This window comes from Sorex fumeus, unplaced genomic scaffold (assembly GCF_029834395.1).
Source record: "Sorex fumeus unplaced genomic scaffold, SorFum_2.1 ptg000098l, whole genome shotgun sequence".
Classification (NCBI taxonomy): Eukaryota; Metazoa; Chordata; class Mammalia; order Eulipotyphla; family Soricidae; genus Sorex; species Sorex fumeus.
This window is the reverse complement of record NW_026606155.1, coordinates 72495761-72517858: the sequence shown is the minus strand read 5'-3', so window position 1 is coordinate 72517858 and position 22098 is coordinate 72495761. Positions and strand designations below refer to the sequence as shown.

General features: G+C 47.4%; 2 protein-coding genes and 1 non-coding gene across 3 annotated transcripts in view; 2 read left to right on the top strand and 1 right to left on the bottom strand.

Annotated features, from left to right (window-relative positions):
* CUNH14orf119 (chromosome unknown C14orf119 homolog) overlaps window positions 1–22098 on the top strand; it is a 275876-nt gene that overhangs the window by 80847 nt on the left and 172931 nt on the right. The gene's annotated exons all lie outside the window — the stretch shown is intronic.
* On the bottom strand, window positions 562–10483 carry PRMT5 (protein arginine methyltransferase 5). The gene is made up of 17 exons (XM_056134426.1): window positions 10328–10483; window positions 9548–9666; window positions 9163–9248; window positions 8695–8829; window positions 8121–8233; window positions 7935–7984; window positions 7204–7367; window positions 5661–5822; window positions 5236–5313; window positions 5084–5142; window positions 4875–4997; window positions 4613–4788; window positions 4213–4322; window positions 3909–4002; window positions 3621–3737; window positions 3335–3399; window positions 562–1085 (listed from the first exon to the last, which is right to left on the bottom strand). Exons 1-17 carry the CDS (start codon window positions 10435–10437, stop codon window positions 933–935), a joined length of 1914 nt encoding a protein of 637 aa, XP_055990401.1. The 5' UTR covers window positions 10438–10483; the 3' UTR covers window positions 562–932.
* Window positions 10793–10865, top strand: TRNAR-ACG (transfer RNA arginine (anticodon ACG)). The gene has a single exon. It is a non-coding gene; the product is annotated as a tRNA-Arg (tRNA).

Here is a 22098-nt window from a genome sequence, read left to right as displayed (position 1 = left end):
GAACCCTGGTCAGCTGCATGCCCCACCCGTTGTACTGCCGTTACAGACCCAAAAGATTTGTATTGAAACTTCCAACTCTAGTCCTGTTATTTTATTGAATTCAAATAGGTGGACTGCTGGAGAGACCATACAGCGAGTAAGGCATTTGCCTTGCCTGAGCCTGACCTTGGTTGTATCCCCATCCCCAGCAGCCTTTAGGGTCTCCTGAGTACAGAGCCAGGAGTAAGCACTAAGAATCAATGGGTGTGGCAAAAAATAAATCAAATCAATGGCTTCCTGTTGGAGATACCTGTGTGGCTTCCAGTTTCTCTCCCAAATGGTAACAAAGAAGCTGGCAAGCTGGCTTTACCTACTAAGCCACTTTTCCCCATGACTACAAACAGATGCTTCCTCCCAGATAACAGATATCAATGGACAAGGCCTCTCTAACTAGACAGCACCCAGAGTTCCAGATTTATCACTAAGCTGCCTACAAAGATTAGGTTCCTTTGGGTCTTGACTATGGCACAAGTCTTAATATATCTAAATTTAAATAAGGTATGGGAAAGCAGAGGCGGGACAGTAGGGAAGGTCAGATCAACCTCACTTTATTTGTATTTCCTTCCGCATAAAACCTTCAAAACAGAACAGAGACGGGCAGGGAAAGGGAAAAATTATGTTCAATCCACATGTTTTCAGGGCTATTCCAGGGAGTGCTGAATGCCTGTCGAGTAGCTTCAGATGCAGCACTAATTCCTCATGCCCCGGCCTGATGTCTTCACAGATTGGTGCCTCGACCTTGAAAGTAATTCTCATCCTTTGCCCACCTTGATGTAAGGCAGAAAAGCTCCTCTCTGATGTGAAAGGGGAACCACAGACCACAGATGTACTGCACCTTCTGTGTTATAGGAGCAGAACCTGAAGCTGCTACCAAGGCTTGAGACATTTGCAGGCTAGAGGCCGATGGTATACGAGCGGCCTGTGGGGTTGTGAATAGCAGAACAGACTGGTGCTGTCACAGCCCACTCATACCACACCTTCTTGGAGTTGCTGCATCGCCAGAAACGTACACAGATGGTCTGACCCTCCCGCACAGTTATCGGCTGCTGTAGAAGAAACACACAGGGTAGGGCTAATGAATTATATGTGACAAAATAATCCTGTTTACAAAATAATCCTTTTTATAAGCTCTTTAAGGGCCAGACAAAGGCTCAATGGGCTAAAGTACATGCTTTACAGGCCCAGGTTCAACTATTTTTTTGGGGGGGCGGAGTGCTGGGCCACAGTGATCATGGATCACTCCTGGGTTGTCCACCCAGGTTTGCAAGGCAAACGCCCTATCCACTGTACTATCTCTCCGGCCCCCCAGGTTCGGTTTAATCCCAGCACCTTTATGGTCCCCCCAGTACACAGGTATGATCCAAAAATGAAACAAAATGTAAAAGCACCCTGAGGTAGACTTCCACAGTGACACACTGAGAAAGACAGTAGTGCTGAGTGTTTGGGGGGCACGGAGCAAGTTCCGGGTCCCCTCAGGGGGTTCCCGGTGGTCTCCGTTCCTCACTAGAGCATCTTTCTTAAGCAAGAGTGCAAACCTGCTTTACATCCTAGCCCAGAATTTCCAATTTCCTCTCTCATTCTTAGGCCTGCTAAATTCTCAGGGCCTCAGTCTCAACAGCAGTTTAAGGAGACCTGATGATAGATAAGTTAGCTAGGTGAAGAAATGAGCAAAGACCTTTCCAGGCAAATAAAAAGGGTGTGAAAGAAGTTACGACTTTACAGTTTTTACTTTTTGGGTTTGGGGGCCACACCCAGCTGTCCCCAAGGACTATACCTGGCTTTATGCTCAGTGTCCAGCACCAAAGTTATCAAGGGCTGGAGTGAAAGCACAGTGGGTAGGGCGTTTGCTTTGCACATGGCCGACCCAGGTTCAATTCCTCCATCCCTCTCGGAGAGCCCGGCAAGCTACCAAGAGTATCCCGCCCGCACAGCAGAGCCTGGCAAGCTCCCTGTGGCATATTCAATATGCCAAAAACAGTAACAACAAATCTCACAATGGAGATGTTCCTGGTGCCTGCTGGAGCAAATTGATGAACAACGGGAGGACAGTGCTACAGTGCTACATGAGTTATCAAGAGGGTCCAGGAGCCAGAGCAATAGTATAGCAGAGTAAAACATTTGCCTTGCATGCAGCCAACCCAGGTTTGAATCCTGGCACTCCATATGGTTGCAATACCCTGAACAATCAGTTTGAGTCTCTTCGTGTTCCTAGAATGAACAGATGCCATTGGGCTAAAACTAGCATGCGGTAGGGACAAATGGAGACGTTACTGGTGCCCGCTCGAGCAAATCTATGATTAACAGGAAGCCAAGTGATCAAGTGACCAGGAGTAATTCCTGAGTGCAGAACCAGGAGTAACCCCTAAGCATTGCTGTGTGTGGCCCTAAAATAAAAAAAAGAGGGTCCAGGGGCCGGAATGATAGCACAGCGGGTAGGGCATTTGCCTTGCACGCAGCTGGCCTGGGTTCAATTCCCAGCATCCCAATTGGTCCCCTGAGCACCGCCAGGGGTAATTCCTGAATGCAGAGCCAGGAGTAAGCCCTGTGCATCGCCAGGTGTGACCCCCCCCCCCAAAAAAAAAGAGGGTCCATAAGCTTTAGCAATGTAAACAGCAGGACAGGAGGTGAAAAGAGCTAAAATTAGATCATACCAAATTGTTTAAGCAATAGGCTGGATTCTTTTTTGGTTTGGGTCACAAGTGGCAGTGCTCAGGAGACTGTAAAGGGTATGAAGAATTGAACCAAAGATGACCATGTGGAAGGCAAGCACCTTATCCCTGTACTAACCCTCTAACCCTCCAGAGCAATAGTTGGGATTTTACCCTCTATTGTCAGAGTAGTGATAAGGTACTGAAGGTGTTTGCTTGATTTGTGGGTCTGGTGTAAAACCCAGCAGTGCTTAAGGGCTATTCCAAGAGATGCTCTGGGGACCACGCAACCCTTTGGATCAAATCTAGGACTTATGTGTGTAATGCACATGTGTCAGTTTTGCGCCATCTCCGCAAGCTCAGCATTGAAGGACTTTAAGGAGAGGGAGATGAACAGATTTGAGTTTTTCAAAGCTGAGTCTTGCATCAGGTAGAGAGTAGAGAGAAGATGCAGATCAGATGAAGTCGAGGAGAAGGTTAAAGCATACAGCAAATATCCCAAGATCCACAAGAATCTATCCACACGGACTCGAGTGCAACAGAACACAGGGTATAGCGAAGAATCATCCCAGGAGAAGGAAGTAGCAGAACACTAACGGCCCAAGTTACTCCCTCAACCTACTGAGAGTCTTTAAGGTAGTTCCTACCTTAATGGGGAAGAGGATGGGAAACCATGAGAACATCCCAGGAGAGTGAGTCTCTGGACGGATGCCTGTGGAGTCAAAGGAAAGAAAAAAGCTGAGGTCCTATACCACAATGGTTCTAGAATCCTTAGTTCTAGCTAAGGAGTCTCTCCCGTGAACGTAGAAACATGTACTCCAAAAACCCCACGTTCTCTGACTCCTAGGCTCCTAGGACTCTAGGAGAACAGAGCGGTAAGCTGCCCAGGTAGCAAAGTCACCCGGTTGCCCAGGTAGCACCCCGGACACTTACTTAGAGTGATGTCTTGGTATAGCACAGTTTCAAAGTAGCCGGCAAAGCCATGCAGTACTGTATTCACCTCCACAGGAAACTCCAAGGTACAGTAGCGATTGTTATCGATCACAGGGTCTGTCAGGGAAGGTAGTAGGGGTGACAAGGGCCCAGAAGCACCAGACAACTTGAGGAAGTATGAGCAAGAACCAGGAAGGGAAGCCCAGGCAGGGTAGACCCCAGACGGCCAGGGACTGGGAGAGCAAGTTCTCGCCCCTTCAGACAGAGACCAGCCATACAGAAACCCACCTTTGTTGGGGTGGCTGAAGGTGAAACAGGGCTGGGGCGCAGAGAGCTGGTGGAAGTTGTGCAGCCGAACCACATAAGGCATCTCAAACTGAGCCTGTCACAAGAGATGGGAGAGCAGAGCTCGCAAAGGTGGGCAAGGTACCTCCTTTCCTCTGGGAAAGGCGCTCAAGCCTCAGGAAGAGAGACATTTTCTTTTTGGCTTCCACCACTTTCCCATACCCTCAACCCCTCCATCTTCTCCTCTTCTTCTGTGGTGAGGCTCACAGAGACTAAGGAAGGGGCTCAGAAGAGAGGGGTTCTTTACCTCAGGGTCACGGTCCTTTTCCCGACAGGCTCGAACCTCATTGTACAGCTTGGAAGAGGAGATGGGAGCCAGAAAGGAGGTGTATTCCCCAGGGATGCTCACACCATCATCTGCAGGTCAGAGTAGACAGGTCATGTTAATTTCCAGGGGGTAGAGTGCTATGTCTATATTTACCGAAGGCTCTACCTTCCCTCATCAAAACAGACCAAGACACCTCCATGTAGTCCTTCCCAGACCAACCCACACCCAAGTCCTGCTATGGGGATTCCATTTCTTGGTTCCTTTACAGTCACACAAGATTCAATTTGTGGAAGGAGGGGCCGGAGTGATAATACAGTAGAGGTAGGGCATTTGATGGTAATACTTCTCTCTTACTCAGTACACCCCTAGCTGGACGTACCTTTTAGGAAGTGCTGGGCTCCATCCAGGCATTCGGGTGACAGTTCATTATCAGCAAAGGAGCCCAGGAGCTCACTGACAATGATGTCTGCTTTCTCTGGAGCCACCCATTCCCGCATGTCCGAGGAGACTACTGTCACCTGGCTTCCCCATTCCTCAAACTGCCAGTTCTCCAGCCTAAAGGAGACATGATGCAGGTGAAGATGCATGGAAGAAAAACTGGCTCTGGGGACAAACTTTCCAACAAGGAAGTTGCTACTCACGTCACCACAGCATTTGGGTTCTTCTCCACAGCATAGAGCTTTATCCGCCGGTCAGCCTGCTTGGCTGCGCGCAGGGAAGCGTTCACCAGAGGGCCCCGACCTGCCCCCAGCACCATGAGCACCCTAAGACAAAATGGGGACGAGTCAGACGGACCAGGCATCTAGAGAAGGTGGCACGCTAAGCCGAGGGTTGCGGGGAGAGCACTCACTGGACATTGGTCTCTTTCTCTTCATCCGGCACTCGGTCTAATAGACACTTATAGATAGCCTGCGAAGGGGCATGGGCAGAATAGAGCTGGTGTGATCCCAACCCCAGGTCACCCCACCTGATGCTAGACCCAATGTGCGATCCATACTGTACCTGCTGGTACTGAGAGTATTTGATGGGGTCCTTTTCAAACACCTCATATGTCTGAGATTCCAGATTGTCCATCAGTGGCTGACGAATGAGAGAAAAGTCAAGGCACAGGGCCAAGGCGAGGGCGCAAGGCACCTGAGCACACGCTTTGCCTGCAGGAGCCCCAGGTTGGATGCCTGGCACCACATGGTCCCCTGAACACAACTGAGAGTAGCCTCCAGCACATCCTGGGGTGTGCTCCACCCTGTCCCCCCCAAAAGGAAAATATATAAGCCACTTTCTAATGAGGAACTGCACTGGGATACCAAAACCTTCCTACAACCTCTTAAATTCTGGTTGAACATTAGGGCCCTGTACTCAAAAGACAACTCTAGCTGCCCCCGCCCTGCCACCCCAACTTCTTTCCTCTCAGTGCACTTCAGACCTACCTGGAGAGGGGACTGCAGATAGTCTTCATAGCCCTTGGCAAATAGCTCATAGGCATTGGGTGGAGGGCGGTTCTGGCTCAAGTATTCCAAGTACTGGAGATAGGAGCAGAACTCCTTCTCTGAGTGGTGGTTGGTGCCTGTAATGATGAACTGCACCTCCAGCTGTAAGAAGTCAAACCACAGACACAATCCTTGAACAGGGATATTAACAGTCTTTGAGAAAGAGCCCTAGCGTAAAATCCAACCAAGCACCAGCCCTAATGTTAACAAAAACGGGAAAAGGCTGCAATCTTTTTTTTCTTTTTTGGTAAAGCAAGCTAGTTTTTATTGAACTTAGAAAGATTTATTGAATTTAGAAAGATGTGAGGAAAGGAAACAAGAGTGTGAGTTCAAGAGAGCATGCAGGCTTCTCCAGAGTGGAAAGAGAAAGCAAAGAAACATAAATAAACAAGCAAGATACATGTTCAAGGGAGGATATGGACTTGAAGAACAAACCAAGGCTTCAGTGAATTTACAAAGCCCTTTCATGCAACTTGAACATTATCTAGGCTTTAAGGGTGCCATAGGTCTTCAGTTTAATTTTTTTTGGGGGGGAGGGCACACCTGGCAGAACTCAGACTTACTCCTGGCTCTGTACTTAGGAATCACTACTGGTAGGGCTTGGGAAACCATAAGGGGTGCCAGGAACCAAACGGATCTGCTGCATACAAGGAAAAGCCCCCTCCCCACAACACTATCACTCCAGCCCCTTCCTTTTAACTTTTTTTGGGGGGCCATCCCCAGTAATACTCAGATGTTATAACTGGCTCTACACTGAGAAATTACTCCTGTCAGTCCCATGCAAGGCAGATTGCCTTATCTGCCATACTATCTCTTGGCCCCCTATTCTTTTTTTTGTTTTAATTGTAATATTCAGTTTATTTATTTGCTTTTTGGGTCACACCCGGCGTGCACAAGGGTTACTCCTGGCTCTGCACTCAGGAATAACTCCTGGTGGTGCTCGAGGGACCATATGGGATGCTGGGAATCGAACCCGCATTGGCCAGGTACAAGGCAAATGCCCTACCCACTGTGCTATCGTTCCAGCCCCAATGCTAGTATTTATTTAATTTTCATTAGTGAAACACTATGAGATCCAGTTGTAGACTTACAAACTTTTGAGTTTGGGTTTCAGTTATACAATGATCGAGTACCCATCCCTCCACCAGTGCCCATTCTCCACCACCAATGATCCCAGTAAACCTCCCCCCATCCCCCCCCCCCGCCCCGCCTCTGTGGCAGGGCATTTCCTTTTGTTCTCTCTTTCCTTTAGGGTGTTGTAGTTTGCAATATTGGCTCCCTAATTTTTTAAATGAAGCCTTCAGCAAAGTTCTTTTGAAATGTTTCCATGTTTCTGCTGCCATTTGCCTTTTCATCCTCAAGACCTCAAACAGGTTGAAATTACTCTCCAGAAACCAGAGTCAATTCCACAGGAAAAAAAGTATCACAGGTGAGACAGGCAAAAGGTTTAACCGGAGCACTGCTGGAACTCATCAACACCCACCTTGAGAAGCCGGAAGATCAGTCTCTGGTGCATTTTGGAAAGAACTGGAAATCCCTTCTTATTGGTCAGGAAAATGCTGGTGGGGAGAATAGCTGCTTTGATGGGCTCCCCAAGCCAACGATCAATGACATGATTAGATGGAAGGTCTGCCCCAATTTCAAGAGCTACAAAGCGGAGAAAGATCTGTGAATTATTGCTAGACAAGGGCTGGAGCAATAGCACAGCAGGTAGGACATTTGCCTTGCACGCGGCCAACCCGGGTTCAATTCCCGGCATCCCATATGGTCCCCTGAGCACTGCCAGGGGTAATTCCTGAGTGCTGAGCCAGGAGTATCCCCTGTGCATCGCTGGGTGTGACCCAAAAAGAAAAAAAAAATCATTGCTAGTCAAGAAACCTTTGTTTTTCTGTGCAGGATCAGTTTAAGGGCTAGAGTGATTGCACAGCAGGTAAGGCGCTTGTCTTGCACGTGGTCAACCTAGGTTTAGTCCCTGGCATCCCATATGATCCCCCATGCACTGCCAGGAGTAATTCCTCAGTGCAGAGCCAGGAGTAACCCCTGAGCATCACAATGTGTTGACCCCCCCAAAAAGCAGAAAACAAAGCATCTGTTTACTCCTTAGGGCAAGGCAGTCTTTGGCAGAAAGAAAAGAATAAAACAGTTAATTGTATGTCAAACTCCTGATTATTATTCAGAGGAAGGATACCTATACCAAGATCCTTATGTACTTACCTACTGCAATCCGTTTGCTGTAGTCACACAAAGTCCGGAAGTTATGCCACCTGCCCAGAAGCAAATACAGAATAATAAAGTCATATGACCTACTAATCTACCATAGTTCAAGGGGGTCGTCCTAGACGTTCCACTAAGTCCTCTCACCTTACCCTTTGCCCTAAGGCAGCACAAAAGGAGACATACCACATCCATGTCTTCTCCTCTCCACTGTATTCCTCTGTGTGTGTAGTTGGTGCGTTCTCAATTATATCATCTCTCAGGTCCTCTGGTGCCACCAATGGTACCCGCATCCAAAACTGCACAAGGACAAGCACTCGACTTAACACTGGGTCCAGAACACACACTTCTCCCAATTAAGATTCTTGGGCAACGGATGTAGCTGAAGAGTATGGTACAGACTATGCATGCAAGAAGCTCTATTTGAATCCAAGCACCAAAAGTAAAACGAACAAAATCTTTTGAGGCAGACTGCAAATTAATCCTTGTACATGATTTTCTGAATCTGTGATTATCCGAACATGTACATATGTATCTTGTACATACCCTTTTGTAAATGTCTGCCTAGGCCTCTATTTCAATTAGTAAATTTCTAGAAGTAATCCCATATATGTTCTCTAACACTCAATTACCACTTTCAGACAGGCAACAAAAACATTTCATTCCTGCCAAATGTACCTTTACTGAATAGTTTGGAACAAGAAGGCACTTAGTACAAACTACCATCCTGTATAGAAGAAAAGGAGGCCGTCAGCCATACCATAGAGGAGTGGTGACCAGTGTGGATGTGGTTGGTCAACACCCTGGCGAGGTTTGTGTTATCTTCCTGGTTAAGAGGCAGCAGGAAAGCAGGAAGACCCAAATATGCCCCAAAATTCAGCTCCTGTAACATGGCCTGCAATGGAGATCAAGAAGAAATGGTCAAGAGGTAGTAATATAAGAAACTTTAACTCCATTATTTCAAAAAATTAATTGGAGGTGGAGTAGTAGTTGGGGGCCACACCCTGCAGTGTTCATGTGCTCAGGTAGGGCTCATGTGCTCAGTTGGGACTGGGGTTCATATGGAGTGCTAGGAATCAAAGCTGGGTTGGCTGCATGAAAAGCAAGCGTCCGACCCACTATACTACTGCTCTGATCCCCCTCAAATTTACTAAGTTATAGGAGGAAGAAACTGCTCTTTGACCCACTTTAGCTACAGGTCAGACAGAAAGAGGTTAAAATGTCATACCGCCTCAGAGTTCCTGCGGATCTTCTCCACTTTCGAGTCTGGACGAATCCATGGAGATAACTTTCCCACAATCAGCGTGTTCCAGTCTGCAATCCGTAGGGCAAGAAAGACAAAGACTGAATGAGGTTTAGCACTCTCTCTACTCATTCAATTTCTAGCTTTTAGCAGGGAATAAAAGAGACACGGGACAAAAAGAGAAAAATCTTTTCATATTGGATACGGGGGCACCCGATGTCAATTGGGAAATACAGGTAAGCAAGGAGCAGACTCATTATCCCAAGGAGTAATCAATACACCCAAGTCAAAAAAGAATGTGAATAAGGGCACTGACAAAGCAAAAGTCATTACTGCGTAGTAATTCTGGGGCACATCAGATGGTCCCTACCCCTTCCTGACAGCAGTAGGTCTGATCGAGTCTGGGGGCCTGGACGATTCTTAGCAGGCTCCTGCGTGAACTCCCTCTTGAAACGCGGGTGGAAGACAGGCATGCAGAGGAAGTCAAACCTATAACCGCGACAGACCCAAAATCATCAAGTACTGCCAGCATCAGTGCTGAGAGATCCAGGCCACGAGATGAAGCTACCTCGATTCTGTACCACCCTTTCAGCTGCTACCCAAACTGCACTGCTGTGCTCAGCCCACCTAGGGACACTTCTCTCTTCCCCTAACTGGAGCCTCGAGTTCACCCCCAAAACACTGGCATGGCAGAGATGAGCAAGAAGAGCTGCAAATCCTCACCAGGGAGGATTCTTGCTACTCTGCTGTTAACTGGGCATTCCAGGATTGTCACTTCCAGATCTGCCCCCCCCACTGTCCCTGTCTCCTGCCCCCAACACTTCCTCCCACTCTCACACAATAGCTCGCTCTCCAGGGCCCCGGAGTTCTGAACGTTCCCCACCTTTTTTTTCCCCCCACTTTTCCTGACAACTCCCACCAACTTTCGGGTTCCGTGACCACACGCGGCAGTTAAGTTTTCCCTCCGTTATGTTTCAGGGCCCGAGGCTTCTGCCCACCCAGTAAGTCATGATTCCTCCTGCCCGCATCTTACACACTCCGCTCCTCTCACCCCTGCCTCGCCGGGATGACTCGTCTGCCCCCCCCCCCCTTTTTTTTTTGTCCCCAAGTTCGGACCCCGCTTTCCGCTCGCAGAGCTGCGGGCCCTCACCCCTGCTTGGCCACAGCCCCCAATGTGTCAGCTATTTCGGGGACGCAATTCAGGTCCCTCCCGCTGGACACGCGGCTCCCACCGGCAGCTCCGACCGCCATAGCCGCCATCTTTTCCCTCGCGCCGTCCACGCCGGGATTCCTTGCAACCAGCAGCCAATCACAAGGCCAGAAAAAAAGCCCCCAGAAGGCGGGACGAGTTGCTCTGACAACCAGCGCGTCTTCCACGGCTCCCGAGCCCGGGGCGGAGGAGGTGAGGAGTGGCTCTTCCCGCCAATCCGCGGACGGCAAGGTGACGTAGCGCGAGGCCCCGCGAGATCCACCAATCGGCGCCCGGCTCCCCGCGAACTTCGGTCTCCCATGATGCCTCGTGGATTGGTGGAGGCGCGTACGGGGACTACACGTCCCATGAAACCCTGCAGTACAAGCTTGAAGTGTCATCATTGGGACCAGCGTAATTGTCTCAGGGCCAGTGGCGCAATGGATAACGCGTCTGACTACGGATCAGAAGATTCCAGGTTCGACTCCTGGCTGGCTCGGTGGGACCGCTGACTCTTTATTGCTCCCCTACATACATATACCTGTACTAGGGCGATTGGTAGCGATTTTTTTTTTTTTGGTCTGGGTTCACTTTTAAACTTTCTTCGTTATTCTCTCGCCCCCTGTTTTTTCCCCCGGTTTGGGTTCAGCCCCCTGACTTTTGCAAGTTTTCCCGCTTTCTAAATCTAAAGTGATTGTTGTATCACTGTGAAACTCTCTCTGGAACCTGAGTAAACTGGGTTAAGAGCTAACGATCTTAAGGCCTTTATAGGTCGCTATTCCCCCCCCCCCCCACCCCAGTAAATTATAACAATGAGCCACGTGATTGTAAATGGGGAACGTGAGCAGCGCCCAGCTAAATACACTCACACGCTCCCCGGAATCTCCAGGGAGGACTTTGAGGATGAAGCAGTGGGATCGAGAGTTAGGGAGCAGCTGTCTGGGAGTCTGCGTCCTGTTTTCTCAGTCACTGCTGGAAGGACCCAGGAAGGAGAAGATGGAAAGCCCCGAGCAGGTGGAGGCCCAAGCAGGGATGAAGGACGCGGTACAAGGCCGCAGCTCGGGGCACTGGCAAGAGCGGAGGGACCGAGACAAGGCAGGAGCAAGAAACAGGGAAGGTGGGGGTGAGGGGCTCGACGCCACGCAAGCGGATGCCCAGACCCTTGGCATCTGTCTCTAGGGGTAACGGGAGGAGGAACGCCCCAAGAATCCCAACCTGGGAGTGCTGGGGTGGGCCTCCAGGGGGCGCCGTGAAACAGCGAGTTGCTGGACCGGTTGCCTGCTGGACCGGACTGGGCAATCCTGGAGACAGAAGGAGATAGCCCGCCCGTGGGGCACCGAGGGAAGGAGGGCGGGAAGTAAGGTCAAAGGAGCCCGGGCTCTAAGAGAGGTGCCCCAAAAGGAGAGGAGAAGGTCTTCAAGCGAAAGAACCAAGAAAATGCCCATGTAGACTAAAAGCGTTGGAAGTACTTTCCTACCAACTTAATCTTCATTTCATTTCTGCAGGTATCATTATTTACTACTATACTACTACTACTGGATCATTATTCAGAACAGTTTTAGATTTACAAAAAAAAAAAAACCTGACCGAGTATCCATATGCCTCCTGATATATATATAGTGCATATGAAACAATTCATCAATCAATATTGATACACCATTACTAATTTAAAAACACAATTTATTTAGATTTATTTAGATTTTCTTAGCTTTTGCCTAATCTCTTTTACCTACTATCTTTGTTTGCAGTGTGATTCCATCAGGATTGAGGAGTTGGTAGAGTGGGAGAGTGCTTGCCTTGCTTGTATGAGCCCCTGGGTTCAATTTCTGGCTCCACAAAAAAAAAAAAAAAAAGCACTAGCCAGGGCTTGGAGCAACAGTACAGTGGGTAGGGCTCCTGCCTTGCACTAGGCAACCCAGGTTTCATACCCAAACCCGGGTGCTACATATGGTCCCCTTAGCCCTGCCAGGAGTGGTCCCTCAGCCCAAAGCCAGAAGTAAGCCCTAAAGCTGTGGCCACAAAACAACAAAACCAAACAAAAAGGCAGCTATTATATATAGCTACGATCTCTCTCTGAGCTCTTTTTTGGCTTGTTTTACTTTGGAGTAATACCCAGCACAGTACTCAGGGCTTAATCCTGGCTCCGTACTCAGGGTTCATTCCTGATGGACTCAGGGGACCATATGGGATGTCAGGGATCAATCTCTCGGGTCATCTATGTGCAAGGCAAGCGCCCTACCTGCTATACTATCTCCTGGGCTCCTCCCTGGGCTTTTCTTGAGTGTGAGTTTCTTAGATATTCCTTGTTTTCGTTTTGTTTTTAATTTCTTGGGGGGAGGGTCACACCTGGTGATGCTCAGGGGTTACTCCTGGCTCTGCACTCAGGAATAACTCCTGATGGTGCTGGGGGACCATATGGGATTCTGAGAACCAAACCCAGGTAGGCCGCATGCAAGGCAAACACCCTACCCGCTGTAGCTTTTGATGTCTATGTTGACCTTTAGCACTAGCAGAAGTAGCGTTTCTCCAGACCTTCTTCACTATGAACTCCAGCTCCCCACCCCCTCTTCAGCCCTGTAATCTTCAGAGGTCACTATGTGCACACCACCCTTCAGGAGTATGGAATTATACTCCCCTCCTTTATGGTGTCTCTACAATGTATTGGGGCTCCTTCCTGCAAGTGTTTGAGTAGGTGCTTGTCCACAGGAAGTAGGTAAGTGCTTGGCCACGTTTCGCTGAAGAAACCTGCTGTCCTCTGCCCCAGCTGTGTCCAACCAAACTCCATTCACGGAAGACTTATGAGATGTTGCTTCTTCTTCGGAAGCTAATTATCTGGGTTGCGAACCATCTGTGCTCCTGGCATCTTCCCCCGATGTCAAGCTGGTGGCTGCTCTGCTAGTTGTTAACTACCCATTCATGGGTGAGAGGGAGAGAGAAGAAGAAGCTCTCAGAGGGTAATGTCAGTTTTAAATTGTATAAAATACGTTTTTTAAATATTTGTAAATATTTGTAAAAAGAATCCTAAAATTCCTGACTGACCTTAAAGTAAGTTTAAAAGGGATGAATTTCATTGGTGTGGGGTTATTTTTTGGTATGTGTGTTGGAGGTTGGTTTTGTTATACACAGGGGTTACTCCTGGCTCTAAATTCAGGAATTACTCCTGGCAGTTCTCGGGGGACCATATGGGATGCTGGGAGTCAAACCCAAGTCGGTCACGTGCAAGACAAACGCCCTACCTGCTATGCTATTACTGCAGCCCCTGTTTCTGTTTTTTGGGGGGATGGATCACAACTGCAGTGCTGGGCTCAGGGCTCAGTGTTTAGCTCAGTACTGGGGACTAAACAGGATAAATGGAGTGGAAGCTGGGTGATGGGGGTCTGCAGCCCTTTGACCTACCTTTCTGGCCTGTTGGGGTTTGTTTTGGGTTTTTTTGTGGGTGGTGTTGTTGTTTTGCTTTTTGAGCCACATCCGGTAATGCTCAGGGGTTACTCCTGGCTCTGCACTCAGAAATTACTCCTGGCGGTGCTCAGGAGACCATATGGAATGCCAGGGGTTGAACCTGAGTCAGCCATGTGCAAGGCAAACGCCCTACTTGCTGTACTATGGCTCCGGCCCCCGGCTTGTTCATTTTTAATTCATAATGGCCTCTGCTTTGTGGTATGCAGATGCTGAGCAGTTCCTGGTAATTCCTCACTAGAATCGCTCCTGCCTATCCTGCAGCACTTTCCCAAAACCTAAAGAAATCAATGTGGGGCCCAGTAGGTGGGAGACCCAGGTTCCCCAGAGCACCATGCTGGCAACAGCTCAGAACACCCCTGGGTATTGCCCCAAAATAAACAAACTGAAATTAGCATGTATAAGGTCTGTCCACATGAAAAGAGCTGTACGCAAGCAGAAGGGAAGGAATAAAAAGGAATAGGATAGTGAGTGAAGCAGACACTGGTGGAGGCCATGGTACTAAAGTGATTTACACCAGATAGCCTTCTATTAACAGTATTGTAAACCACAGTGCTTAAACTAAAAATTAAGTAAATAAATAAAATCAGCAAACACTGTGTTAAAAAAAAAAAAAGGACTAGAGAATCTAGCAAAGAGCATGGTTGCAGACAAAGTGGCTGCAGTCTATCTTTTGTTCTTCCTTCTGTGCTCAATCAACCTTGTAGGTCTGCACTGGACTTAGGCGTTAGCTTGGATGAAGATAGAATGAAGACAGGAGAACAAGGACTCTGAGAAATAATGTTACTTTCTCCAACATAAACCAGAAACCAGTGAGCCCTAGGAGGTCTTTTTTTTTGGGGGGGGGGGGGGCCTTTTTGGATGACACTTGGCCCTACTCAGGGGTTACTCCTGGCTCTGTACTCAGGAATTACTCCTGAGGGTGCTCAGTGGACCATATGGGATGCTGGGGATCAAACCCTGGTCAGCCCCGAGCAAGGCAAACGCCCTACCTGCTGTACCATTGCTCCGGCCCAAGGAGGTCTATTTTTCTGGAGAGAAGGAGGATCCATGCCCAAATGAGCCTCCCGTTGGTCCCTCCAGCATTCTGCACCTTCAGACCCAGTTCTTCTATCTGATCCTGTTTTATGTCCTTGTTTAAACATCTGCAGCCTAATGTGAGCCCTCCTGTCATCCCTGGACATGCTTCCCTCCTGACACTCACCTCCCTCCCCAGGACCACCTTCACTCACCTCTGGGCCGGCCCAGCCAGCCGCACTCTCTCTCCTGCACCGGAATAACAGCCTGTTTGACCCTCCTACTGCTCCAAATTGCTTCTTCACAATCAAGGCTGTCCTCTAGCTACAAAAGTGGCAGAGTTACTGAGGCAAAATAATCTACGCCAATTTGCATTCTCTTCCTTGTCATCTCTATTATGCAGTATTTATCTGTCAAAATGAATAGAAAGTAGAATCTGTTCTGGAACATAGAAAAAAGATGGAAAACTACCCAATTTGTTTATGAAGCCAGAATATACATAATATCAAAATCTGTCAAAAGTAGCTTTTCCCCAGTACCACCAAATCTATTGACCAAACTCACTTATGAATATTAATGTAAGAATACAAAAATATTTCAGATTGACACATGAAACTAAAGAGTACAGGGGGCTGAGGACAGAGAGATAATACAGCGATACGGTGCTTGCTCTGCATGCACCCAACCTGGGTTCGATCCATATGATCCCTCAAGCATGACAGGAGTGATCCCTGAGTGCAGAGCCAGAAGTAACCTGTGAGCATTGCCAACTGTGGCCCAAACCACGCACCACCAGCACACACACACACACACACACACACACATACACACACACACACACACAAAGAGCATAGGGGGTCTTGAGAGGCAGTACAGCAGGACCAGGTTTGATCTGCAGCATCTTATATGGTCCCCTGAGCCCTATAGGGACCGATTCCTGATCACAGAGCCAGAAGAAACTCCTGAGCATCACCAGATGTGGCGCAAAAAACAAAAAAATAAAATTAAAGAATATATTAACATATTTATTATATACCACAACAAATTGGGGGTTATCACAAGAGTTAACCCAAAGTATTAGAAATATTATATAATAGATTTAAAAAATAAGCTAATTAAGTGTCGGAGATATGGTATAGTAGATAAGGTGCTTGTCTTGTATATAGCTAATCCAGGTTCAATCCCAGCATCCCGTATGATCCCCTGTGCAGTATCAGGAATAACCCCTGAGTGCAGAGCCAGGAGTAAGTATAAATCCTTGGTGCCATTGGGTATGGCTCAGCAATGCCCCAAACTTTTGATAAGAGACTGGAGAGATAATACATCAAGTAGAGAGGGGGCTTGCCTTGCACATGTTGAAAGATTCAATCCCTCATACCCCATGTGGTTACCTGAATGATCCCTGAGTGCAGAGCTATGAATAAGCCTTGAAAACAGCTGGGTATCCAGCAGCTTGGAGCAGAAAAGTGAACGGACTATGCGTTAATCCAGGCCATCATGTCTGCCCGGAGGGGAAAGGGTGTTGCCCCATTCGCCCTCTCCTCTCTGGAAAGAAAGATGGCGGCCGCATGGGAGCCTTGTGCGAGCGGGTATGAGCCGGGGGTGTGGGGGCGACTAAAACCTCATGGGAAGGGGGGCGTTCTGGTCCGTCCTTCACGCCCTACCAAGGTCACCAGTTGCCCCCCACGAGCGGCTCTCCAGCACGGCCACGGCCCCAGAAGCACAAGGACTTAATGCAGAACCCGGCAGCTTGGAGCAGAAAAGTGAAAGGACTATGCGTTAATCCAGGCCATCATGTCTGCCCAGAGGGGAAAGGGTGTTGCTCCCTTCCGCCCTCCTCCCTCTGGAAAGAAAGATGGTGGCCACATGGGAGCCTTGTGGAGAGCAGGTATGAGGCGGGGGTGTGGGGGCGACTAAAACCTCATGGGAAGGGGGGCGTTCTGGTCCGTCCTTCACGCCCTACCGAGGTCACCAGTTGCCCCCCCACGAGCGGCTCTCCGGCACGGCCACGACTCCAGAGCACAGAAACCAATCTCTTAATTTTATCTGACTTTCAGTAGAAATACTTCCAGGGTTAATAAGTAAAATAGCAGAAATCCAAAACCAACATTTAATTCTTGAACCCTGCTGTAGAAAGCAAATCACTTCACAATGCTTTTTCAGCATGTCTGATTTGGGGGGGCGGGGTAAACTCTAAATAATAGTGGTACATCTTTTATTGAAACAATGAATCTAATCAAAGCAGATAGAATGTTAACTAGAATTCATCTGCCTCACAGGCACTGGGAGGGGTTGGGGGTGGGGTTTTATTGGGGTTCTTCGGGGTAAAAAATAAGTATTGGTAAAGGGAAATGTGTTTGATATTTGCATGACTGAGACCTAAACCTGAAAGCTTTGTAACTTTTCCCACAGTGATCCAATAAATAAATTATTTTTTAAAAAAAAGTAAAAAATAAATAAGTAAATAAATAAAAGTAAAAAAAAAGAAAACAGCTGGGTATCGCTCAAAAACAAAAAAATAACATAAAATACATAAACAATAATAAACCAATCAACACATTTTATCATTTTTAATAGTTATAAGTCTATTCCATTTTATACATGTTTATAATAGTCATAATAATGTATATATCTGAAGTATCTTTACAATTTATGCAAAGATAAGATAAAAACAAGAATGTCTAGTCTCATCACTAAGCTATTTAATATTATTCTGAAAAATCCAATACAGTAAGTCTGGAAATTTAAAGAAAAAAGGAGGCTATAATTTTTGGGAAAAGACAGACAAATTCATCAATGTTTGCAGATGATATGATTGTATACCTAGAAAATCTATGAAAATCAATTTTAAAGCTAAGAGAATAATAGAATTTGGAGAAGTCACTTGATACAGGGCAAATATGAAACAAATCTGTAGTCTTCTTAGATACTAATAATCAGTTAGAAGACATCATTAATAAAAATATCACAGTAACATGATTGTTAGGATCATAGCCTGGGTCAGAGATATGACTCAAATGTGGACTCATATCACATGGTCCCCCAGCACCACCAAGAATGACCCCGAGTCATTCAAGTACCAACAAGTGAGATCCAAAAACAAACAGAATTATACCCTGAAAACCAGAGGGCAACATATTAGAACTCTGTTCATTCATTTATTGACCATGAGAACTGGAGCACTCTGGCCTCAGTTTCCCCATTCAGGAAATGGGCCTGTGATCCAACTGTTTCTGTTCATGAAGCTGGTTTGTAGATCAGATTAGTAACTATAGTAAAGTATTTACAGCCAACCCTGCACACAGCAAGACTTCCTCATACACGAGCTCTTTTGATTAGCAGTTTCCCTATTCACAAGGGTAACTTCACCACCACCAAAAATACTTAGTCAGGGGATGGAGCAATAGCACAGCGGGTAGGGCGTTTGCCTTACGGCAGCCGACCTAGGTTTGATTCCCAGCATCCCATATGGTCCCCCGAGCACCGCCAGGAATAATTCCTGAGTGCATGAACCAGGAGTAACTCCTGTGCATCGCCGGGTGTGACCCAAAAAGAAAAAAAAAATACTTAGTCATAGTGAGGACTGTGGGAGCAGACTCAAAGGACTGGAACACAGCTTTGCATGCAACCTCTGAGTGACCTTTGAGCACTGAGCTGAGAATAATTCTTGAACACTGCCAGTGTATGACCCCCCGCAAACAAGTGAGCAACCAAAAAAATAGAGTACAGGGCCAGAGCGATAGTATAGCAGGTAGGGCATTTGCTTTGCGTGTGACTGACCTGGGTGAGACCACTGCATTCCTGATTGCAGAGCCAGGAGTAACCCCTGAGCATTGCCTTGGGTGTGACCCAAAAGGCAGAGAGAAAGAGAGAGAGAGAGAGAGAGAGAGAGAGAGAGAGAGAGAGAGAATAAGAGTACAAGAGCTAAACCAATAGTTCAGAAACAGACCAGCTGTATGTGTGTACACGTAAATGATTAAATATCTGACTTTGATTAGCGATAATAGTCACTTCTAACCTTTATTGAGCCCAAGTTTGTTTTAGGGTCAGTGAACAAGATACCCTGTGAGATAGAAACTGGCTCCTCTATGGGTGAGAAGTTAAGTCTTAGAGAGGTTAAGTGGCTTACTTCTCTAAGAAGAGGTCTAGATGGGGTGCATACCTAGGTCAACTGACTCCACATCCTTTGATCTTAACCTTAAAACATTCATCTCTAATTTCCCTTCTAGAAAGCTCTCCCAGACAGCCTTCACAAACTAGGACAAAGGTTAATTAAGAGAAATGCTTAGTATTGCAATTTTTTAATGACGAGGAAAAAATGTAAAACAACAAGTTGGCTGTCTATAGGGATATGGTTAAATAAATCATCCATGTAATGAAATCTTAAGCAGCCATTAAAATCAATGTTGTCAGAGAAAATTTAATCATATGGAGAAATGCTTATGATATGCCGTTAAGTGACACATTACAAATTGTACGTGCAGAATGACCTTAATTTGTGTCTGGGGGGTTGTGGGGGGTGGTCCAGGGAGCAGTGTTTTTCTAGAATCATGCTTTATTCTATAATATGGAAAACTTCCTTGCTTTTTTCTTTTTTTCTTTTCCTTTTTTTTTTGCTTTACTCCTGGCTCTGCACTCAGGAATTACTCCTGGCAATGCTCGGAGAACCATATGGGATGCTAGGAATCAAACCTGGGTTGGCCACGTGCAAGGCAAATGCCCTACCCGCTGTACTATCGCTCCAGCTTCCTTCCTTTTTACTTTATAGGGGTCACCCCTAACAGTGGCTGGGTACGGACCACTCTGACAGTCAGTGACGGCTCGGCGCTAAACCTGGCAGGGGTCATTTAATGCCAGGGATCAAACTCAGGGCTGCACACGTGCAAAGCATGTGTTCTACCATTTCAGCCTATCTCCCTAGCCCAGAATTTGTGGGGAGTGGTTGGGGCCTCCCAAGCAATGCTCAACAGACCTGGGATACCCTCCTAGTGAACTCAGCCAACTGGGCCTGCAGTTCTATGTGAGGGTCAGGGCTGGGAGAGGCTTCTGAGATGCTGCTGCAGGGCTGGGGGTTCCCTTGCACACAGTGATGCTGGGGGACCATGTGGTGCCAGAGACTGAATGTGCATAAGACCTATGAGCTGATCTCCCTGCTTGTTTTGCTCCTTTCTTTGAAGTCTGGCCTTCTGTATAGCCTCCTGTGGTTATTCAGTCTTCTGTAGTTCCTCCTGATTCATAACGATAACACTGTAGTCCTCTGGGCAGACTATTGCAAAGCTGATATTTACATCCCTACTACATGCCAGATACTTTATAGTTTGTTACTGTTACTGTTTTGGCTTCAGAGGCCACATCTAGCAGTATTCAGGGGCTACTCTTGAATTGGTGCTCAGTTTCCTGAAGCAAAGCTTGGGGTCAGCCATTATGTATCTATCTGGCACTTGAAGTCTCTTCATTAGGGCTGCGGATAGCTTGATGGGCTGAAGTACGTGCTTTGCCTGTTCGAGGTCCGGTTCAATCCCCATGCACCAATGGGGAGTAGACCCAGAGCACCAGCAGGTGTGGCCAGAAAACAAAAATAAGGCCAGTGAGATCTTATAGAGGTTAAGATGCTTGCCTTGCATGCAGTTGACTGAGTTCAAATCCCCAAGTACCACATATGGTCCCCTGAATGACCCTTGAACAAAGAGCTAAAAATAGTCTCTTAGCACCTCTATAGACTGCCCCCAAATAATCTTTCTTAATTTTCTATAACTTCTAAAATGTTTATATAATTTCAATAAGCTGTGGGTATAGGAATTATTAATAGACTCACGTTATAGATGAGAAAAATTAAATTAAGAATCTTGAACAAGGGGGGTATGGTGCCACCAGCAGGTCAATCTGTACCTGTGAGGCGAGAGCATCAGTAGCCTGATGGTGCCTTCAGACTTCCAGATACCCCAAAATTGCTGCTGTGTCTTTGGCCAGACCCCAAAAACTTGGGGCAAAGTTTACCAAGAAAGTAAACGGCCAAAAGTTAGGTATGTGGGAAACACACCCACAAACCACCTCCGGCTCAGCTATATAATTGGAGGCAAGGCCTCTTTGGTTCCTGATTGAACTGCTTAATGGCCCTGATCCCAGAGACTCAGAAACAAATCTCGAAACTCAGCGGCTTTTGGCAGAAATGCGTCCAGTCCCTGCAGTAGGTTACCGGTGCTGGGCCAACCCAGGTGGGAATAGGTTTTGTGCCTTGGTCTGTTCCCCCTGGCAGCCCGGTGGCCGCCATCCTCCAGAGGCCACTGGACAGTCAGGTTTGGGCCCGCAGTGACAAGGCGCAGGGCCTCACGGGATAGGGGTGGAGCCGGTCCTGTCCCCACCCCACCCCAACGAGACCCCAAGTCATCACCCACGAATGGCCTCTCTGGCTCCTGATCAAGCTTCTTAACGGCCATGATCCCAGAGACTCAGAAACAAATCTCGAAACCCAGTGGCTTTTGGCAGAAATGTGTTCGGACCACACAGTAGGTTACTGTCGCCGGGTCACCCCAGGGGGGAAAGGGTGTTGTCCCTCCGCCTGCTCCCCCTTGGTGGCTCGGTAGTCGCCGCCATCCTCCGGAGGCCACTGGTCAAGCTTGGGCCCGCAGTGATGAAACTTGTTGGGCTTCACCGGATGGGGGTGGAGCCAATCCTGTCCTCCCCACCCCAATGAGACCCCAAGTCATCGCCCACGAACGGCCTCTCTGGTTCCTGATCAAGCTGCTTAACGGCTATGATCCCAGAGACTCAGGAGCAAATCTCGGAACCCAACAGATTTTGGCAGAAATCCCTCAAGATTTAAGTGTTAAAATTTTGGAATTTCAAAATCGTGTGGCCACTACTGCAGCCACGCAACATCATATGTTATTCATAACCAGCAATAGAAAACAAATTGTCTACTGTTCCCTTTTCATCAGATCTGAGTGTTGGGGTAAAATCTCAAATAATAATGGTGGGTCTGGTGTCAAAATATTGAATGTGATCAAAGTAGAGAGTAATGCGGAAATCATCTGCCCCACAGGTAAGGGAAGGGTGTGGGATGGGGGTATACTGGGGTTGTTGGGGGTGTGGAGAATGGGCACTGGTGAAGGTACGGGTGTTTCACTGTATGACTGAGACTTAGACCTGAAAGCTTTGTAACTGCTCTCATGGTGATTCAATAAATAAAATTATAAAAAATGAAATAAAAAAGGTGGAGTTCATGCACAATTCAATCAGCTAATCAGTTGCTGAATAAA

What these genes read in the sequence shown, in the direction of transcription:
- PRMT5 (XM_056134426.1), bottom strand. Translation starts at nt 10,437, where the DNA reads ATGGCGGCTATGGCGGTCGGAGCTGCCGGTGGGAGCCGCGTGTCCAGC. An exon ending in GGGGCTGTGGCCAAGCAGGG is followed by an intron (nt 9,667 to 10,327) that starts GTGAGGGCCCGC and finishes TCGCGGTTATAG; the next exon opens with GTTTGACTTCCTCTGCATGC. An exon ending in AGCCCAGCACTTCCTAAAAG is followed by an intron (nt 4,323 to 4,612) that starts GTACGTCCAGCT and finishes TCTGACCTGCAG; the next exon opens with ATGATGGTGTGAGCATCCCT.